This window comes from Carettochelys insculpta, chromosome 31 (assembly GCF_033958435.1).
Source record: "Carettochelys insculpta isolate YL-2023 chromosome 31, ASM3395843v1, whole genome shotgun sequence".
Lineage (NCBI taxonomy): Eukaryota > Metazoa > Chordata > Testudines > Carettochelyidae > Carettochelys > Carettochelys insculpta.
In genome coordinates this window covers 12,554,240-12,572,000 of record NC_134167.1, presented here as the reverse complement: position 1 = coordinate 12,572,000, position 17,761 = coordinate 12,554,240, and the positions used below count along the sequence as shown (strand labels likewise).

The 17,761-nt window shown below is 52.7% G+C and overlaps 2 protein-coding genes across 6 annotated transcripts in view; both read left to right on the top strand.

Annotated features, from left to right (window-relative positions):
* The window catches only part of ELMOD3 (ELMO domain containing 3), a 168,590-nt gene extending 154,281 nt beyond the window's left edge, over positions 1-14,309 (top strand). For 2 of the 5 annotated variants that reach the window (XR_012642970.1, XM_074981860.1), the window contains one exon: positions 14,063-14,142. Coding sequence is in view for 2 of the 5 variants with exons in the window: in XM_074981858.1 (XP_074837959.1) it covers positions 14,063-14,168 (106 nt within the window). In the remaining 3 variants the exon portion in view is untranslated. Of the gene's footprint in view, positions 1-2,301; positions 2,441-14,062 lie in introns of those variants that run through there. The other 3 variants (XM_074981858.1, XM_074981862.1, XM_074981861.1) reach the window with 3 other exon arrangements.
* LOC142004301 (glycerol-3-phosphate acyltransferase 2, mitochondrial-like) overlaps positions 14,248-17,761 on the top strand; it is a 55,619-nt gene continuing 52,105 nt past the window's right edge. The window contains exon 1 of the mRNA XM_074981855.1: positions 14,248-14,318. The gene's annotated coding sequence lies outside the window, so the exon portion shown is untranslated. The remainder of the gene's footprint in view (positions 14,319-17,761) is intronic.

The window sequence follows — 17,761 nt, the reverse complement described above, 5'->3', positions numbered from 1 at the left end:
TGAGCCAGTGGTGTAGAGCTGGGTGTGCTGGGGCCCAGTCTCTGAGCTAGAGCCATTCCTCCAGGCTACCCATGTCAGTGGTTCCCCATAAGCTGAGTGCTTGGACAGCCACCCAGGAGAGATTCAGGTGCTGCCGAGCTGCTTAGTGGAGAACCTGTAGCCTGTGTTTCTGTTGCTGGTGTGCATCTGCACATAACTTATTCTGCCCATGGATGGAAAAATGAGAGGGATCCCCCTGCTCCAGGCTCCCGTCAGTGTGGTCATGTCTGAGTGACACAGCGTACAAAGCAAACAAGCCAGCGCCAGCCGGGTGTTAAATTGAGTTACTGTTGTTCAGCCCTTTTAAAGGCCCCTGTTTTGGCCTGGCCTTGGCCCGCCATGGCCTCTGCACTGCAGGGAGCTAAAGGCTATTGAACTTTCTCCTCCTGCTATGTTTCTTTCCTGGCACATAGCTGGAACAGGGGCTGTTTCCAGCATGATTTGTCATCGCAGAGCTGTTCTCAGCCAGCCCTTATCTCCCCTAAAGCATGGCTGAGGCTCTGGCCATGGGAGCATCTGTCTTCAGGGAGATGAGTCTCATTAGTGGGAGACCAGCTGAGACTTTCTTCCTCTTTCCCCTGTGGCTTTGAGGAAAGCTACCTGGCAATGAGACTGGCCCAAGCTGCTCTTGAGTTCCGATCTCTCCTTCCAAATCCCAACCTGCTCCTGCTGCAGTGTTATCAGCTTCCCTTCGTGTGAACAGCTTCCATCTGGCCAGAAGCAGAGGGGAGGAGGTTAACTGGGGAGAAATATTAATGGTTAGCATTGACCCTCTTCTGAGCCAAGGGGCCAGTGGGAGTTGCTGAAGCCTTGGACTTGCTGCTACACAGAGAAGTGACCTGTTTAGCTAAACCAGTGTAGCTGCTAGTGCGGAAGCTCTGAAACCGGCTGGGGATCGGAGGGCGCTGAGTGGTAATTCTGGAGATAGGCAGCTTGCTAGATCCTGAATCTGCTGAGGCAAATTCAGCTGTGTGTGTGTGTGTTGGGAGCAGGACCTGGTGACCCTGCCCTGCCATCTGCAGTCAAATGACTCTCATCCAGCAGAGTACAGAAGGGTGATCAGGCAGCAGGGACGCTGCCCAGAACAGGCTTGTCAGCACAGCAAGGAGAAGCCATCAGTACCATCCATCTTGGGGAGAGGGGCCCAGAGGGGTCTCTGAGACAAGCTCTGGCCCCCTTCCTCCCTCTCCAGCCAGACCAGACTGCCCCACTCCCAGCCCAGCTCCAGTTCAAACCAGCCAGGCCCCTCTTTCCCTGCTTTGTCTCAGGGAAGAAAGGTATCACCTCATTGCGTAGGTTACAAAAAGCAGCCCCAGTTGTCTACGTGTCACCACACACAAACTCTCATTACCCCTATGATGCTGTGCTTGGGGAAACTGAGGCACATAACTTGGGTTGCTACAGAGCAGCAGCAAACACTTGGAGCCTACGTAGGGGAATAAAACCCTCATGCCCCATTTCAGCACAGGCCTTTATGCCAAATGAACCCCAGGTGCTCTAGCTGAGATGAGCTTTTGCCAGTTCTCAGCCTTGGGCAGGTTCAGATGCAGGCAAACCCACAGCTGGCAGGAACTTGCTCCAATCTCGGCAGGGAGACCAAGGTGAAAAGGGGCCTGGAGACGGCTTTCTCTTCCTCAGTGGCATAGTCTCCTGTACAGGGCTGGAAGGGAAGATAGAGCAGTTATAGCCCTACTGTGGGAGCCAAGGCTGCAGAACTGCCACTTACTGGGAGGCTGGGTAATTCCCTAGTCTTGGGGAGGATCCCTGGCGCTGCCTTGGGCACATCTTTTGCTGGAATGGGTTGCCTAAGGATAGCAATTCCTCTGCCTCCCTAGAGGCTCTTCAGACCTGGCTTGACAATCCTGGCTGGGGTGATTTAGTTGGGGTTTAGGAAGGGGCTGGACTAGGGCCGAGCTCTCTTCCAGCCCTAAGCATCTAGGATTTTTTAAAACCCACATTTGGCTAGTGTAAACAGATTCCCAGCAGGCACTGGCTACTGCCCAACACACTGGGGCTCTGATGTCCACCAGGGTGGCTAGCAGCCGCAGATGCAATCAGTTGACCTGTCCGCACCATCAAATTCACACTGGTGTTAAAACCTCTGCCACTGAAATTACATGGGGTGGGAGGTGGCTGCTCCAGGCAGTGAGGCATATGGCTATAAACACCCAGGCTTTGCAGTAGGAGACCCTGGTAAAAAGCCTTGAAGGCAAAGCTGCTACCTCAGAGTGCTTGCGGCTGACTTTTTTTTTTTTTTTACAGGGATGGGAATGTTCTCCAGTCCTGCTGGTGACTTGCTGCAGCTGGGAACAAGCTCATACAGTATCACTGACCGGCCTGTTCCATTGCTGGGGAGCTGTAGCCAGACCCAAGCCTCTGAATCGGCAAAAAGCAGGGATGCGGGAAAGAGGGTTTGACCGTGTGCAATTAAATTTCCCTAGGCGAATAAGCAAGTGCAGTGCAGGGGGGAATTGAATTAGCTAATTCATTTAAGGCTTGGGCGCAGGGTATAGCACAGGGACAGGGTGCGTGTGGGCGATAGCATGCATGGTACATGGAGCTTTGGTTCCTCCTGTCTGCTCTTGGAAGAGCACAGAGCTCTGTCACTTCATACCAGCTGTGCGTGGGGCCAGGCTGCACGGTGCAGCTGTACAGGCTGAGCTGTGGCACCTGCTGTAGCTCCTGGGTTTGCATCCCCCCAAGGGTCAGCTGAGGCCAGGTTTGCTGCCAGTTGCGCGCAGTGAGTCTGGGCGCTCAGGCCAGAGGGTAAGCGTGCCAGTCCACTCAAGAGCAGTGCTGCGGGTGCAATGCCTGGGCTTTCATTTTCCTCACAGGGACTGCTTCAGGGTGAAGGCAGGGTAGCTGGTGGGTGCAGGAAGCAGGAGTATCCCTGATCTGTGAAGGGAGACCCCTGGCCTTGCTGCCCACCTTGAAGGGTTTCATGGCTACTTCCACCATGCACCGAAAGTGTTCACAAAGCAGGACTGGATAGCAGCACCCAGACCTGGGCCTGGAGGCAGGCAAGCCGAGGTCGCCTGGGGCCATCAATTTCAGGGGAGGGCAAGGCCACGGCTGAGCAGCCTGGGAGCTGGGGCACACTGCGGGCAGCCAGGGGTACTTCCCTGCCTGCTGCCTTCTCCCACCCAGTGCCCTCCTTTTGCCTGGGGCCATCAATTAGTCAAGACTGGCCTGGGCTGGGATCCAGGATGGAATCTGGTCTCCTTGCCCCTCGTGGCTGTCCTCCTTCTAGGAGGCTCATTGGGAGGGGTTATTAGGAACTGGCTTAGTGATACCTGCTGCCAGAAAGCTAGAGGGTGCCCTGCTAGCAGCTGGATGCCGCTCCTTGGCCAACTCCGATGGGGCCAGAGGCTGCCACCACGGCGCTGGCAGGAAAGGCCAAAGAAGTGAGGCAGTCGCTGCTCCCTGCACCCTGGGGGAGAACTTGCATTCTGTGGTCCTCCTGCCCCCACCAGCCTCTCCTTCCCCTGCCAGGCAGTCAGGCAGGACAAGTGCAAAGTCCTTCTCTGAGGAAGGAAACCATCGAAGGCCCAACTACCCAATGGGAACGCCAGAGAGCTGCGGGAAAGGACTGGGGTGATCCTGGTTGCAAATTGCAGGAGTGAGTGGGGTAGTATTGCCAAAAAGACCAATAGGATTCTGGGGGATCTAGGGCCCTTGTAGGTCAGACACAGGCGGTGAGTGTTCCCTGCTCAGGCCTCACTCTGAGGATTGGGCTGAGTTCTTGGCCCTTGGAGAGAGGCCAGAGACGGACAGCATGATCGAAGGGCAGATTTGCAAAGCCCTACGAGGAAAGGTGAACAGGGGGCCTGTGGAGAAAATGGAGGAGGAACCTCATTAGGCTTCCCCTCTGCAAGGGGCTGTTACAAAGGACAGGGTCAGTTCTCCTAGTGGCGGGGGAGATGGGGGAACCAGGAGCAATGACTTGCTGTAGACATAGGTAGTAGGGGAACACTTCCTGCCTCTTCCCTAGTGATGTGGAGTAGAATTCCAAGGAGCCCTGGGTGCTCCCTAGACACAGGGACCTACAGGCGCATGAGTCCTGTCCTCCTTTACTTGGCCCCTTCCTCTGAGGCTCCACCCCACAGGGCAGGTGGAGGGGAGAGGTGGGCATGGTTCTATGACATTTAGCCCCACTTGCCCCCTCGTCTGCCAGCCCTGTGCAAGCTGGGCTGTGGAATGCCTGGCCTAGGGGCGTTGAGCAGCTGGACCAAATCCTGCCCAGGTGCTGTAGGTGTGGATCCTGTTCCCATGCAGGGCTCCCCATGCCCATACCACTCTCTAGGATCAGGGCCCTCCCACCCCACCCCCTTCATACCACTCTCCTGATTCCCAAGCCCTTTGATCTGGCTTGTAAGAAGGGCTGAGTGCCCTTGGTCCCTGCTGCGGAAGGGGTGGTGCTTTCAGCTCTCCCATTGTCTCCAGTGTAGCTGCATGTGCAGGCAAGGCCTTGGCCGATGGCAGTTCTGTTCTGCTTTGCTTTTATCTGGGCGGTGCGCTCTTTGATCTCCCCTGTCTGTCTCTCCATCCTTGGCTGTTCCAGGCTCAGCTCTCCCCTCCCCTTCTGGGAGCTCAGCTGCTTGGATGGGTGTTTGCGGTGCAGGATTGGGCCCCCTTTCTGTGCTGTCCGGCTCCTCTCCCCTGGGCCTGTTCCCAGCTGGGCCTGTTCCCAGCTTGTCCTGTCCCCGCCCTGTCTGCCACTGGGGAGCCCGGCAGTGATGGACTGGCAGCTCTGGTCCTGCTGCCACTTGGCCAGGCTGCCTTCCTCTGCCCAGACAGCCCTTACTGCTGTGCCTGAGCAAAGATCCCAGCCCAGTGGCTGTTATCCCCAGGAGAAGGGGGAGCAATTGTTCTGTGCAATCCCCTCCCCCAGTTCAGGGACCTGGGGTGGTTGCACAGGAGGTCAGACAAGATTAGCAGGCCAGCCAAGCTCACCAGCTACCCTGTCTCCTCCCCTGCTGCTGCAACACAACTGTTCTCTGGGGTATTCCAGCACTAGTGTGCTGTGGCTTAGTCACCAGCTTCAAGCATGCACCAGGGCCTAGCTGCTCTCCTGGAGCCCATCCTCCCCTCCTGCTGGTCTGTGGCACCTCACTATCTCTAGGGTGTATATCCTCAAAGCCCTGGGCTGTTCTACCCTCTCCACCTCATCCACTGGGGGGGTCTGAGGCACGTGGGGGCTAAGTGACTTGCCCAGGGTCACATGGGAAGCCTGTGGCAGAGCAGGAATCGATCCTTGCTCTTTCTTTCACTGCTCAGGCTAATGCAAGCATGAAGCTGATACATCCAGGTGTTAACTTTAAGGCATTTTGTGGGAACTGTGGATTTGCAAAGTGGCAATTTGCCTTGAAGTGTAAAGATTAAAGCTTTGCACCTTTCTCAGGTTAATTTGAGTCAGTGTGCCTCAGGCAGAGGTAAGTTTTTTGGGAATTTCAGTGATTGCACACTACTTTTAGCAGCACTTAACAGATACAAACTGAAGATGTTACAGACTGAGATTTTACTTAATGGTATAATAACTAATACAGGTTACTTAACTACCGGCACTTTATGCTGTACAAGCGAAGTACAATACCACACAGAAGCTGAGGCCTGCTTGCTTTGATCGGTGCAGAAGGTGTCATTGCTGTGGGTAGAATAAGTCAGTGAAGAAACAAGTCTGCTCTAAGAACAGAGTAGAAATAATAAAGAGCGGTGCTCTGGCAAGGAGACAAATATGCTCTGGTGCAGATTAATCTAGCACTGTTCCCCCATGCAGCAATGGGTTTTATACCCACTTTACCTTTGTAGTGTTTAAACACTGATACTAAATTAAGCTTTTTTTGAATTTTTAAAATACCCAGCGTTTTCTCATAGCCTTAAATCTGACACTGCCCTGTGTCAGACTTAAAGGCCAACTTGCTTTGGTAAAAAGGCAGAAGAAACACCATTATGTGACGTTTACTCTAATTCAAGTGAGGCTATCGCACCTCTTCTGTCAGGGGTAGATGCAGAAAGATTGAACACCGGTTGACATCAGCAAGTGATGCAGGTAGCAAAGATTGACGTAAATGACTGAACATTACTCATTTCATAACTTTTCCTATAAACAGGGGAAAGAAAATATTTTGCAAAAAGCCCCTTATGCCAGGTCTTAACTTAGCTGTACTGTGGTGGCTTTTTGATATGTGGATATATAAAAGGAAAGCCTGAACCAAACTACAATAATTAAATGACAATTAAGCTAGCAAAGGCTACACAGGTTGTCAGCAGGAGGGATGTACCTGAAAACTTAAGGGCTAAAGCCATGTGCCTCGACCACATGATTTAAATGTCCTGACTGCCCTTTTCCCAAGTCCGAAATAGAATCAGTTCTACTGTCTGAAGCAGAAAGTTGGTAAACAACAAAAGACTTTTTCAAACAAAATAAACCCTGCAGAGTTACTAAGGTATTTGTCCTCTCAGATGGCCTTTTCGTCAGCGGTTTGGAGGAAATGATTTTGCTAGGTGCAGGTGTACTGTACCGCCAATGGCTTCCAGGGCCCATCACTGAAATACACCTGCTTCTGGGGTGGAAGGCAGCAACCAAAAAGCTTAATGCGGGACAGAATCAAGTCAAACTGCATTTGTGGGGGCAGAATGCAGCTAGGCAAAGCTAGGCCATAGGTCAACTGCCTGTTTGGGCCGTGATATCAACCAATATGTATTTTGTTGTTAAATCCAGATACAATGTTACTACTTTGCTGGGGTACCCAGCGAACTTGTTTTAGTTTTGCTGTGTATGTTGCTGTTTGAGGGGTGGTTTTGGTCTAAATTTTTTAGACCACTTGCAAAGGTGTTGCACATAAAATATTGTTTGACATTCTGCAGTCTCACAAAGTTAAACACTTATCTAGGAGAGGATCTCTTCTCAGCTGGTGCTGAGCCAGTCTTCCAGGGCAGTGCTGTGCTTTTGAGAGGCTGTCCTTGGGCTCAGACCTCAACCAAGGCCATGACCGCTTGTGGTTCATTACAGATCCCCTAAAGCCGTGGCATCCAGCACGCTAGCCATGTGTGATTATCTGGCCAGTGGGCTAGAATAATGTGGCTTGTTTGTTGCGGTGATTATGGCTTCAGAACTGGTTGGTTCACGTGCCTTAATACACACATTTATTCTACCCGTGGATGGAAGAAGATAGAGGGAACCCAGGGCACAGACCTCCATACCCAGCCCTCCCAAGCTTGAACCCCTGGAGCTGGGCTGCAGTTTAAATGCTGCATCCCAGCTGCAATGGGGAGCCTGTTCTCTGGAGTGGTTAGTCAATTACTCGATGTCTCTGGCATGGCACTCATTCACTTGCCTGCCTTCTGAGTTGACCTGTCTCTGTGGTGGATTTGTAACATGAATGCATTTGATCCTGGTTTAGCTTGTTTGTATTACTGTGTTGCAAACCTCTCTGGTAAGACCAGGGCCATAGTAAACATGAGATTTATGAGCAATCAGTTTGGCTGAAAAGTGGGTGTGCTGTGGAATTTTCTCACTGAAGTGTGCAGTGTCATTGAAAAGGTTGGGAACCACTGGCTTTAGGGTATGGCTGTGAGATGGACGCTGGGTGGGAGGCAGGTGATAAAGCAGAAGCATTCCCTCCTAACAGTGTGGCTGGTTAGAACGCCTGCCCGGGGCCTCCCAGTGGCCGGCAAAGCCACCTCTATGGGGCACGATATTGAAGATTTGGTCCGGGGTAGCAAACTTGATTTGTGTAACAGTTTCTTAAACTCTGTTCCATGGAATACAGGTGCTCTGTGAACAAGTCCCACGTGTGCCACAAGCGCCTGATACTTGGATACACACTGGCAGTCTATTTTCTGTTAAAACCAGATCAGTGTTACTACTTCTCTACTATTAAATTACTTTACTATGTGGTTTTTTGGCTGCATAAAAATATTTGGTGCTCTGATCTCAAAGTTTAAGAAACACTGGTGTAACACACCCAGTCGGCTTAACCTTCCGGCTCCCTTTCTGCCCCTCTTCTCTCCACATCCCCTCCTCTAGGCAGGCATAACAGGGCTTCCAGTTGCTGCCCAAGCAAATAGCATAAAGCTTGGCTCTAGGAAAAATGTGTACAGGCAGGAGCTGAACCAAATCCTGGCCAAGGGTTACCATATTTGACTGTGCAAAAAAGAGGACATCCCTGAGAGGGAGTGTCCGTATCCATGTTTACCAGCTTATATTGTATTAATGTACTGTGTCAGGGTCAGCAAACTTTCCGAGGCAGAGTGACATTTGAGCTCTCCATACAGCCTGAGGGCCTGTGATACCTTTTAAAGTCGCTAATAGTCTTACTGAAAATGGCTTCCTTCAAAGATAGAGATGCAGAGCTTTGCTGGTTAGGTGGTGGTAGCATTAGCTGGTCTCTTGTTAATCCACTGGTGGCCTGGCTTTGAGCAAGCTCCCAGAAGTGTAGGGGAAGAGAAGGAGCTGAGCTCCTGCCTTGCTAGCGAGTCCTATTCCATTCCTTGTCTTTCCTCCCCAGTTTTGATCTGCGGTGAAGGCAGGTGCAGATGTTTGGGGCTAGCCGGGCCCTGAAGGGGATTCCCTCTGGAAAAGGAAGTCAGTGACACTGGGGGTGGGGGGGAATCACAGGCAGCAGATCCCTCAGACTAGTTAAAACTGGTGGTGCTTTTTCTCCTCTGCTGACAGGGCAGGAATATTTGAGCCTGTTAGCCAGTGTCCTAGTTTCCCAGAGATAAGGAATGATTCTGAGTGGTTCTTGCCTGCTGTATTGCTGTGCAAACACTGGTGCCGCAGGCAGGCGCATGCAGCAAGGGATTTATCTGAAGCAAGGCGACATTGGCGTCTCTTTCCTTAGTTGCGTCGCCTAATTGGCCGCCTTGCTGCTGCTGGTGGGGTTGGTGTTTTGCTTTGCCCAGAGCTGTTGCAGCAATTTGATTGGGTGACGGTTTAGTCTGGCAGATGGCATCACTTAATCTGGGAGCATAGTACTTCTGATCTCACAAGGAGGCAGCCTGGCTTCAGAACATGAGCCTTTCACCTCCTAAATTGCAGGTTCGTGTCTAGTCCACGGCTGAACTCTTCCCCTTGTGGGGCCTCTGTTTGGATGGAGACCAGCTCATCCCAGTAGAGAGGTCAGATTCAAATCTCCACCACTATAGAAGCTGTTCTCAGTGGTGACAGACAGCAGAACAAGGAGCAATGGGCTGAAGTTAGAGGGGAGGTGTAGGTTGGATATTAGGAAAAGCTCTTCCCCAGGAGGGTGGTGAAGCACTGGAATGTGTTGCCTAGAGAGGTGGTAGAACCTCCATCCCTAGAGGCTCAAGTCGCGGCTGGACAACTTCACTGGCTGGGATGATTTAGTTGGGGTTGGTCCTGCTTTGGGCAGGAGGCTGGACCTGATGACCTCCTGAGGTCCCTTCGAGCCCAAGGAGTCTGGTCCATAATTTGGGAATGCGTTCTGGCACTGTACGGGTCATGGAGATTCACGGTCTCTCTGACTGCCTGGATTGGTCTATCCCAGGCAACATTGAAGCACAGGGGTGTGGGGGAGCAGTTACTGTCCTTGCTCTGTGGGTACAAGGACTGATGAAGGGCACCCTAACAGAGCCTGGAATTCATGCATAGTGTGACATGGAGCTAGGATGAGAACCAGGGTTTCCTCTAAATTTTCCTATCCATGGGTAGAATAAATTTTATGTGCACCAAGACACATCTGGGTGTGTACCACTAATAGAAATGCTGCTGGCTGGGTGCTCTTGGCCAATCAGCTGGGCCACACCTGAATCTCTCTTGGGCAGCTGCCCAAGCATGCAGCTTCCAGGGAACACAGGCAAGGACCTGCTTTTCAAGCTATCTGAGGACAACCCTATTGGACTTGCTCAGTCACCTTCTCCTCCACTGAGTTTACATCCAAGTCCTCCTTACGCTGCCCACATGGACTGTGGTTGAGCATCATTGCTCATGTGGGCACGGCTGGCAGGGATAGACAAGTGTGTGCATTGCAAAGAGGCTGTAGGCCTGCTATGACTGAAAGGGAGGATGCTGTCTGGACCAGACCCTTGGCTGGTGTCAATTCCCAGGCGGATCCTCTTTTGCGCCTACTTGAATTGAAGTGGAATTCAGGCACTGTCCCTCCTTGCCTGCACAAACAGCACCACGAGCGGCCCTGAGCAATCTTCCCTTTAGCCGCCTGCCGTTTATTAAAAGCCGCTCGTGTGCGAACGCACCACTGCCTCATTGCCAGAATGACACTTGGCTGAACACGCCCGCCACATCATGTACGATGCTGGCTTGAAAGTCTTTTTGGAACACACAATCAATCAGGGCTGACAGAGCAGCACTTTAAAGGAGTGGTGATCGCATGCAGTTTTCCACACCGTTCCTGATTTTCTAGACCTCTAACATCTCCCCCTCCCCTCCAGTCATTTCCTTCCAAAGTTGTAAAGTCCCCCTCTTGTACTTCTCGTGTGGAAGCTGTTTCTTGTCCCTACCCATTTGGTATCCTATCCAAATCTTCTTCTCTTAGCGGTGGTGACTGATCTGCAGGCGTGTCAGTCTGTATCCACAAAAACAAGTCCTGTGGCATCCATGACTGACAAATGCATCTGACAAAGCGGGTCTTTGCCAACAAAAGCCTATGCTCCAAAATATGAACTTTTATATTCAAATTCAACACATTAACATGTGGCTTGCACAGGGATGGGAATTTTTTAGGTCATTAGAGGAGCTCTTTTGCATACTTGGCTTCATCTAATTCTTGACTCCCCCCGCCTTTCTGCCCCTCTACTCTGATTTGCTCACCTTGATAATGTGTTTCTGATTTGTCAACCTTGATTACTATTTTTGGTTCTGTGCCTTAAATATGGAGTCTGTTCTGGTACGGCTATGGGCTGAAGAAGTGGGTCTCCCACAAGCTCATCACCAACAAATGATTTTGTTAGCCTGTGAAGTGCGAATTGACTGCTCTTTGTTTTGATAGTGTATAGACTAGCACGGCTCCCTCTGTTACTAGCCCAAATATCGGAGGGGTAGCTGTGTTAGTCTGGATCTGTAACAGCAACAAAGGGTCCTGTGGCACCTTATAGACAAAGTTTTGAGCATGAGCTTTCATGAGCACACACTCCATCAGATGCATCTGATGAAGTGAGTCTGCTCACGAAAGCTCATGCTCAAAACTGTCAGTCTATAAGGTGCCACAGGACCCTTCGTTGCTGTCCCAAATATGTTAGTTTGTAAGGTGCCATGGGACTTCTCATTATCTGAAGCCTGTGGGCCTCATGCTTTTGTAGCTATGCAATATCCTATTTTTCCTATCTCTCTTGCTTTCTTATTGCATCCCGATATTCTGTTTCACAGCTGTGGTCCAAATGCAAATCCCATCAGCATGCCGCTCCTTCCTGCTCTCCCCACCCCCTCTTTTCAGCAGAGTACCTGCCAATGGCTTCATGATCTAAGGATGCTTCAATTATTTGAATGACAAACCTTTTGTTGGTCTTAATCAGTGCAGAACTTCCTACTCCAAAGGCAAAGCTGCCAGCAGCTTGTTTTGTTGCAGTTAAGAACTGCCTCTGGAGTGAGGCATGTGATTTTATTTTAAGCAGAGCTCAAGTATGAAATCCAGGGGTTCAAATTATAAGGGTGGGGGCTCCTGCCTCCCTTAGCCCCCTCCCGATGCCACCCTTGCTTTGGGGCCCTGCACTCCCTTGCTCATCTGGCTCCCTCCTGACCCCTGGCTTAGGTACTAGTGTGGTTTTAATCCCTAATGGGGTCAGGACACCCCACCATCTTTGCACCGCCCTGTAGGGCAGGGTATGAACACCTCGGCCAGTGGGCAGATGGTGGGTATATGGGGCTGTGTGGCTGCTCTGTGCAGTGGAGGATGAGCAGGGCTGACTGCCCTCGGTCCTGCCCCTTCTACTTTGGGCCCCGCCCCAGGCTTACAGCAGCTGTCAATCCTGCTGACTGTCATCCCCTTGTACAGTGGGGAAAGGTGGTGGTGGTGGGCAAATGAGACAACCTGGGAAGCTAAGTAACAGGCAATCAGTCCCAGATCCCAAGCTTGTGCTCTAACCATTGGACCATCCATCCTTTTCCCATGCATCCTAGCTCAGCTATGCCAGCCACGGTTGTGCTGGGCATCCTTTTTGCAGGCTGCAGCAGCAGGTGCCCATTCAGGGAATTGTCCAGGCAGCCCCAGGGCCCCTGGGCTGGCCCATGTGGCGTGCATCCAAGCTCCCAGCGATGGTGTCGGCAAATGTGGTCAGACGTGAGCTAGTAGGGGGTCTGTCAGCAGCTGCAGACACAGCCACAGGTATAGTGGGAGCAATGCATGAGCGTGCTCAGTGCAGCGGGTGCCAGCCTTGCACCTGTGGCAGCTGTTGGTAGGACAAGGCCTGTATAGCCTTAGCTGAGGGCTGGCTGGCTTTTAGCTCACACGCTAGGCTCCGGAGGTACCAGGTGCCAATCTGCCTGTTGGCAGCTCCTCTGGCAAGACCTCTGCAGTCCAGGGATCCGCAGAGCCGAAAGAAGGGTCTGCCATAGCTCAGGCATCAAGCCATGCAGCGGGGGGGCTGAGGGCAGAGAGGGGCAGGTAACACCTGCCGACCGTGTCCATTTCAGCACCTCTTGGCTGATAGCACACGTGATTCCCCAGCCTTGGTGCAGATGCAATGTTGTGGCTGGGGGCTGGGCCCAGCGGGCAGGACTGTTTGAAGGGAGGCTGGTGGCTTTGGTCAGTGGCTACTGGCAGGGTGCCCTCTCATCCAGCCCCAGGGGAAGATCTGCAGTCTTTGTGTGGACACGCACCCGTTGGTTCCTATCTGAAGCAGAGATGGGGAAGGGTTAGATTGTTGCGTGTTCCCCAGAGCTGGTCATAACACTTGCTTTTTGAGTTCTGTCCTGGCAAGCCGCACGTGGGTCAGGTCTATGGTGTTCTCTGCCTTTCAATTAGGGTGTGGAGCAGGGAGGCTGACCTGGGTGAAGCCAGGAGGTGCATCAGTAGCAGAATGAGATGGGGAGGCTGGGAGTTGCACCATGCCCTGCCTGGACCCATAGATTGGGCTCCCTGTCAGAGCGTTGATGCACTGTTCCTTTTAAGGGGAGGTGAGGGGGGAAATGGAAGCACGGGGCAAGGAAGGGGGTTGTGGTCCAGCTGTGGGAATGAATCACTGGGGGCTGAGATACTGCCAGCAGGTGGGTGGTCAACAAATCTGTGCTGCCTAAGCTATTTGACCAGCTTAGAGATCAAAGCTCTTGACTCCTACACTCTTGTCCAGTGACAGGCAAAGCTGCAGCCCATGAGCCACATATGGCCAATGAAGTTCCACCTGTGGCCAGTAGACACCCCCTCCAGTCTTCCCTTTCCCCTTGTCCCTCTTGTGCATGGGGGCACTGGAGACCTAAACTTCCCACTTCTCCCCCTCAGCACTTCTAGCACATCGTGAGCCAGCTGTTTGCAACATTCCAGCTTGGGGAGAGATGGGGATGGAGCGCTGATTCTTGGAGAGGTGTAGGAAGCGTGAGGCTCCCCTGCCTTGGGGTGAGAGGTGTTGCAGGGGCAGGGGGCTGACAGGCTGTGCAGGCTGCAGGCGGAGCCCTGGTGGGCTGTGGGCTGCTCAGGCCACCCATTCACTTTTATTTTGGATGGCCACCTGAGGTCTCTTCCAGCCCTAGGATTCTAGGATCACTTCTCTACCCCGGGGTAGCCAAGGAGCGGCTCTCGAGCCGCAGGCGGCTCTGATCAATGAAATGAGACTCCTGCTCGGAGCTGCGTGCTGGGACTGCTCACCACCCCTCTGCATGGCAGTGGTGGCTCTGTGTCCCAGGCATAATGGGCATTGGGTTAGCGCAGGGGAGCTGGGGGGCCCCTGGCTCTGGGGGAAGGGAGAGGGATTAGGTTAGGGGCAGGGGAAGGCATTGAAACACTTTTTTATCTATCTATAAGGTAGAAAGGCGCATAGATGTTTGTCTATCTAGATACATACATGTATAAAAGAAATATCTAATACGTAGCTCTTTTCACTCTATTGGCAGGTATTTTAGCTTCATCGCTAACTGGCTGGCCACCCCTGCTCTAGCCAGTTGGTCACCCAAGGACATCATTGTGGGGGTGCATCCAATGAAGATAACTTGGCCTTAGCACTATTGACTCCTGGTGGTGGACCAGAAGGGGTGTGGTTTTGGGCCCCTCCAGCAGCTGTTTGTTCCAGCCTCTCTCAAACAACCTCACCCTGCCAGCAGGCTGCTTTCAGGCATCTGTGACCATGCAGTAACGTCTTCCCCAGCAGAGGTATTTATTCCTTTCTGGCTGCGGTGATGTACTTCCTGTAGCCTGCAGGTTGGGCTTGCTGGTCCTGCATCTGTTGGTTTCCTGGGCAAACAAGGGAATGCTTTGCTGTGCAGCATTCGTAGCAGGAGCGAAACAGAAGTGGCATCTGGGGATATTTGCTTTGGCTGTTCAGGTCCTGGGTGTGTCTGGTGTTTTGCTCTTGTTTATGGCATATGTAGCAGAGGGGTTCTTAAATTAGGTGTTGTGACCAGTGTTCCTGCTAATTCTCTTCCATCTGTGCACCACAAATAGAAACACCTGCTGCCAGCTGTGGGTGCTTTGCTAATCACTAGGCAGCCCCTGAATCTCTCCTGGGTGACTGCCCAAACCTTCGCTTGTAGGAAAAGCTGGATGTGACCCCTCAGGCTCATGAGGTTAGGAGCAAGCTGTCAGGCCGAGCCTATGCCAAGGCCCCAGCTGACAGTCATGTGGGGCTGATACGCTGAAGGCAGTGACATGGGATGGGGAGGGTTGTTGCTTTTTGGGGAGAGGTCATTACAGCCTGAAACGTTTCCAAAGGGGGTCCCAGTGACCCCTTTGAGAACCCTGTTAAACCCTCCAAAGCCCTGGACAGACACTCACTAATCCCCACAGCGCTCCCAGGAAAAGCGGTGTAAACCCTCTACTGCAGATGGAGAAGCGGAGGCCAATGTTTTCACAAGCAGGCCCTGCTCAGGTGGCTCCAGGGGGAGGGCTGATCTCCCCACCTCCTTTGAAAGGGAATCCAGATGGACCCTGAAAATGGCTAGCTGCTCCTGAATGCTTTACAGAGCACCCACAGATCTGGATGACGGCAAGAGAGCTGTTGAGTGCTGGCTGTCCAGCATCCTCAATCCCTGCTCTGCACAGATCAAGTGGGGCAGCCAAAATCAGTAGCCACTCAGGAAAACCTTGGCCTGTGTGGCTTGCTCACTAACGCTATGGCAAGTTCTAGGAACAGGATTCTGGAGACCCCAACCCTGTGCTCAGGACTGCAGGTTCTGGCTGTTCTCCAGGCTGGGGAAGCTACTAGAGTGGGAAGATGGGCTGATGATACAAAGTTCCCCTTGGGATCAGAACTGTTCCTGTTTTGGGAGGCAGAGTCACGTCCCCTCAGTATGTTTGGAGCCCCTCATATGGAAGGAGAAAATGCTGTGCCAAAATTGTCCTGTGGACTGGTGAGGAGGGCTTGCACCTTGCTTCAACAGGCAGCCTTGCCCAGGGTGTTAGAGCAGGGTAGCTGGGGCACAGGACTCCTGGGTGCTCATTCCCTGCTCGGGGAGGGAACAGTTACCTCCCGGCTTGAGTAGCGTATCCGGTCAGCTGCATTCAGAGCGGCCTGGATAAATTATTGGTGTCTTGCTGTAGTTTTTTTAAATATGGGGGTGGAGGCAGGAGGAGGCTGAGGGTGGCGAGGTCTGGATGGGAGGGAAGGTGCAGGAATGGGCTGGGGGTGGTCTCGGGGCGTGGGATCTGGGGGATGCTTACCTGGCACAGTTCCCCACCACTTCCAGCCACCATTGCTCCCCTCCTGCTCTAATAAGTTGCAACTGCAGCCAATGGGAGCAGCAGGAGAGCCTGCAAGCAGTGCTACGCTGTGGTTCCTCTCAGCATGCAGAGCTGCTTTCTGCACCCACAGCCAGACCCCGGGAGCCAGATCTGACTGGCCCAGGAGGCTTTTGGGACTCCACACCCCTAGCTGCCGGGGGTTGCATGCTGGGGAGTGGAGCCCTGAGTCTTGGAGGGGCTGGATCCCGTGAAGCTGTGGGACAGGCCTAGACCACTGGCTGCGGGTTCCTCACCCCTGCATTACCTGAGTAGACCTAGCGAAAGAATCAAGTCACGGGAGTGGATGGAGCCTTGACCCAAAGTTGTGATGCAGGGGTTTGCACAAGCCGCCTTGCAGTGCTTAATGGATGGACCATTTCCTCTTTTGTTGCTGGCTGAACTTTTTCAGCTCGCGGGCAACAGCTGGGATGCTGTGGGAATATAATGGTGATTAGTACGTTGCCGTGAGCTGAGGGCAATCACAAACAGCAACTGCACAACACTGCAAAGGAGGGCGTGGGAGGGAGCATGCAAACACACAGCATGATTGCCTGGCTGGGACTGCCAGGTGGTTTGGAGGGTGGGGTGCAGGGCTGGCACTGAACAAGCAGTTCTTCAGAACAGTCATTGGGAGTCTAATGGTCCACACCACACAGCTGTGTGCTTTGGGAGTGTTGGCTGGTGTTAAAGCTGTGGCATGGGAGCAGGACTCCTGGGTTCTCTGATTCTGTGTGGCCTAGTGCCAGCAGCAGGCTGAGCTACAGCAACGAGGCTGCCTACAGGTGCAAGGTTGGCTGAAGCTCCCTGTTAGCCTTTCCCCGAAGCACGATGCCAAACCTTTAATCTACCACCCACAAATAGTCAGTCCTGTGGCGCCTTATAGACCAACAGGCTTTTGGAGCATGAACTTTCATGGGCAAAACCCACTTTGTCAGATGCAGACCGAGAGGCAGTGCATTTGTGTGTGGATGCTCCATGGGATTTTTCAGAAGAGCCCCAGCTTTTTTGAAAAAAAACTTGCTCGTGTAGACTTAGCCAAGCTGAGGAGCATGGGTGGCCCACAGTAGCACCCTTGCTTCCCTAAGGCTACATCTGCACTAGAGGTTTGTAGACAACTTGTGGAAAATCTACATGAACACAATGCATTTTGTAGACACTGTCCCCAAAAACGCTGTGTAGACGCTCGGCTCTGTCGACAGGACTGCCCCCGCTCAAAAGGTCGACCAACAGATCCTTTCTGTGCATAAGTGAACAGAAGTTTTGTCTGAACATCTCTTCTGACTGCAACTTCTGTAGGCAGATGCTTCTAGTGTAGACACAGCCCAGGGCTGTTGGCTGACGGATTTGTGGTTCCTGGGTGGGAGTCCATGTTGCACACTGGAAAGGCGGCCGGGGGAGGCTGAGCTGCTGCCATCCCCCACTAAGCCTCTTTCAGAGGCTCCAGCTGAATCTCTGCACCTGGCAAAATGTGTCTGGGCCTCTGGATGCCGGTTTCTGATTTACTGACTCTGCCCTGAGCTGGAAGCCCAAACAACGGAGCAGGGAGCTGTGAGCCGAGGCTGCTTTCCCAGCTGACTCAGGAGCATTACGTGTGAGAGCTCCTATGCGGGGGGCACTTCAATCCAGTGTGAGCCAAGGCTTCTGGCCTAGCTCGAGAGTGTCTGGCACAGGTGTGTTTGGGATGGCTCCTGCCTTCCCTTATCCCTCTTGTGATTTGCGGCTTTGAAGTCCTACATTGACTATCATCCTATCTGACTTCTTGTGTTGCTCAGACCAGAGGCCCCCACCCAATCGCTCCTTTGCAGCCATTGACAAGGCCCCAGCTGGGATAACTTAGTTGGGCTGGGTCCTGCTTTGAGCAGGGGCTTGGACTTGCT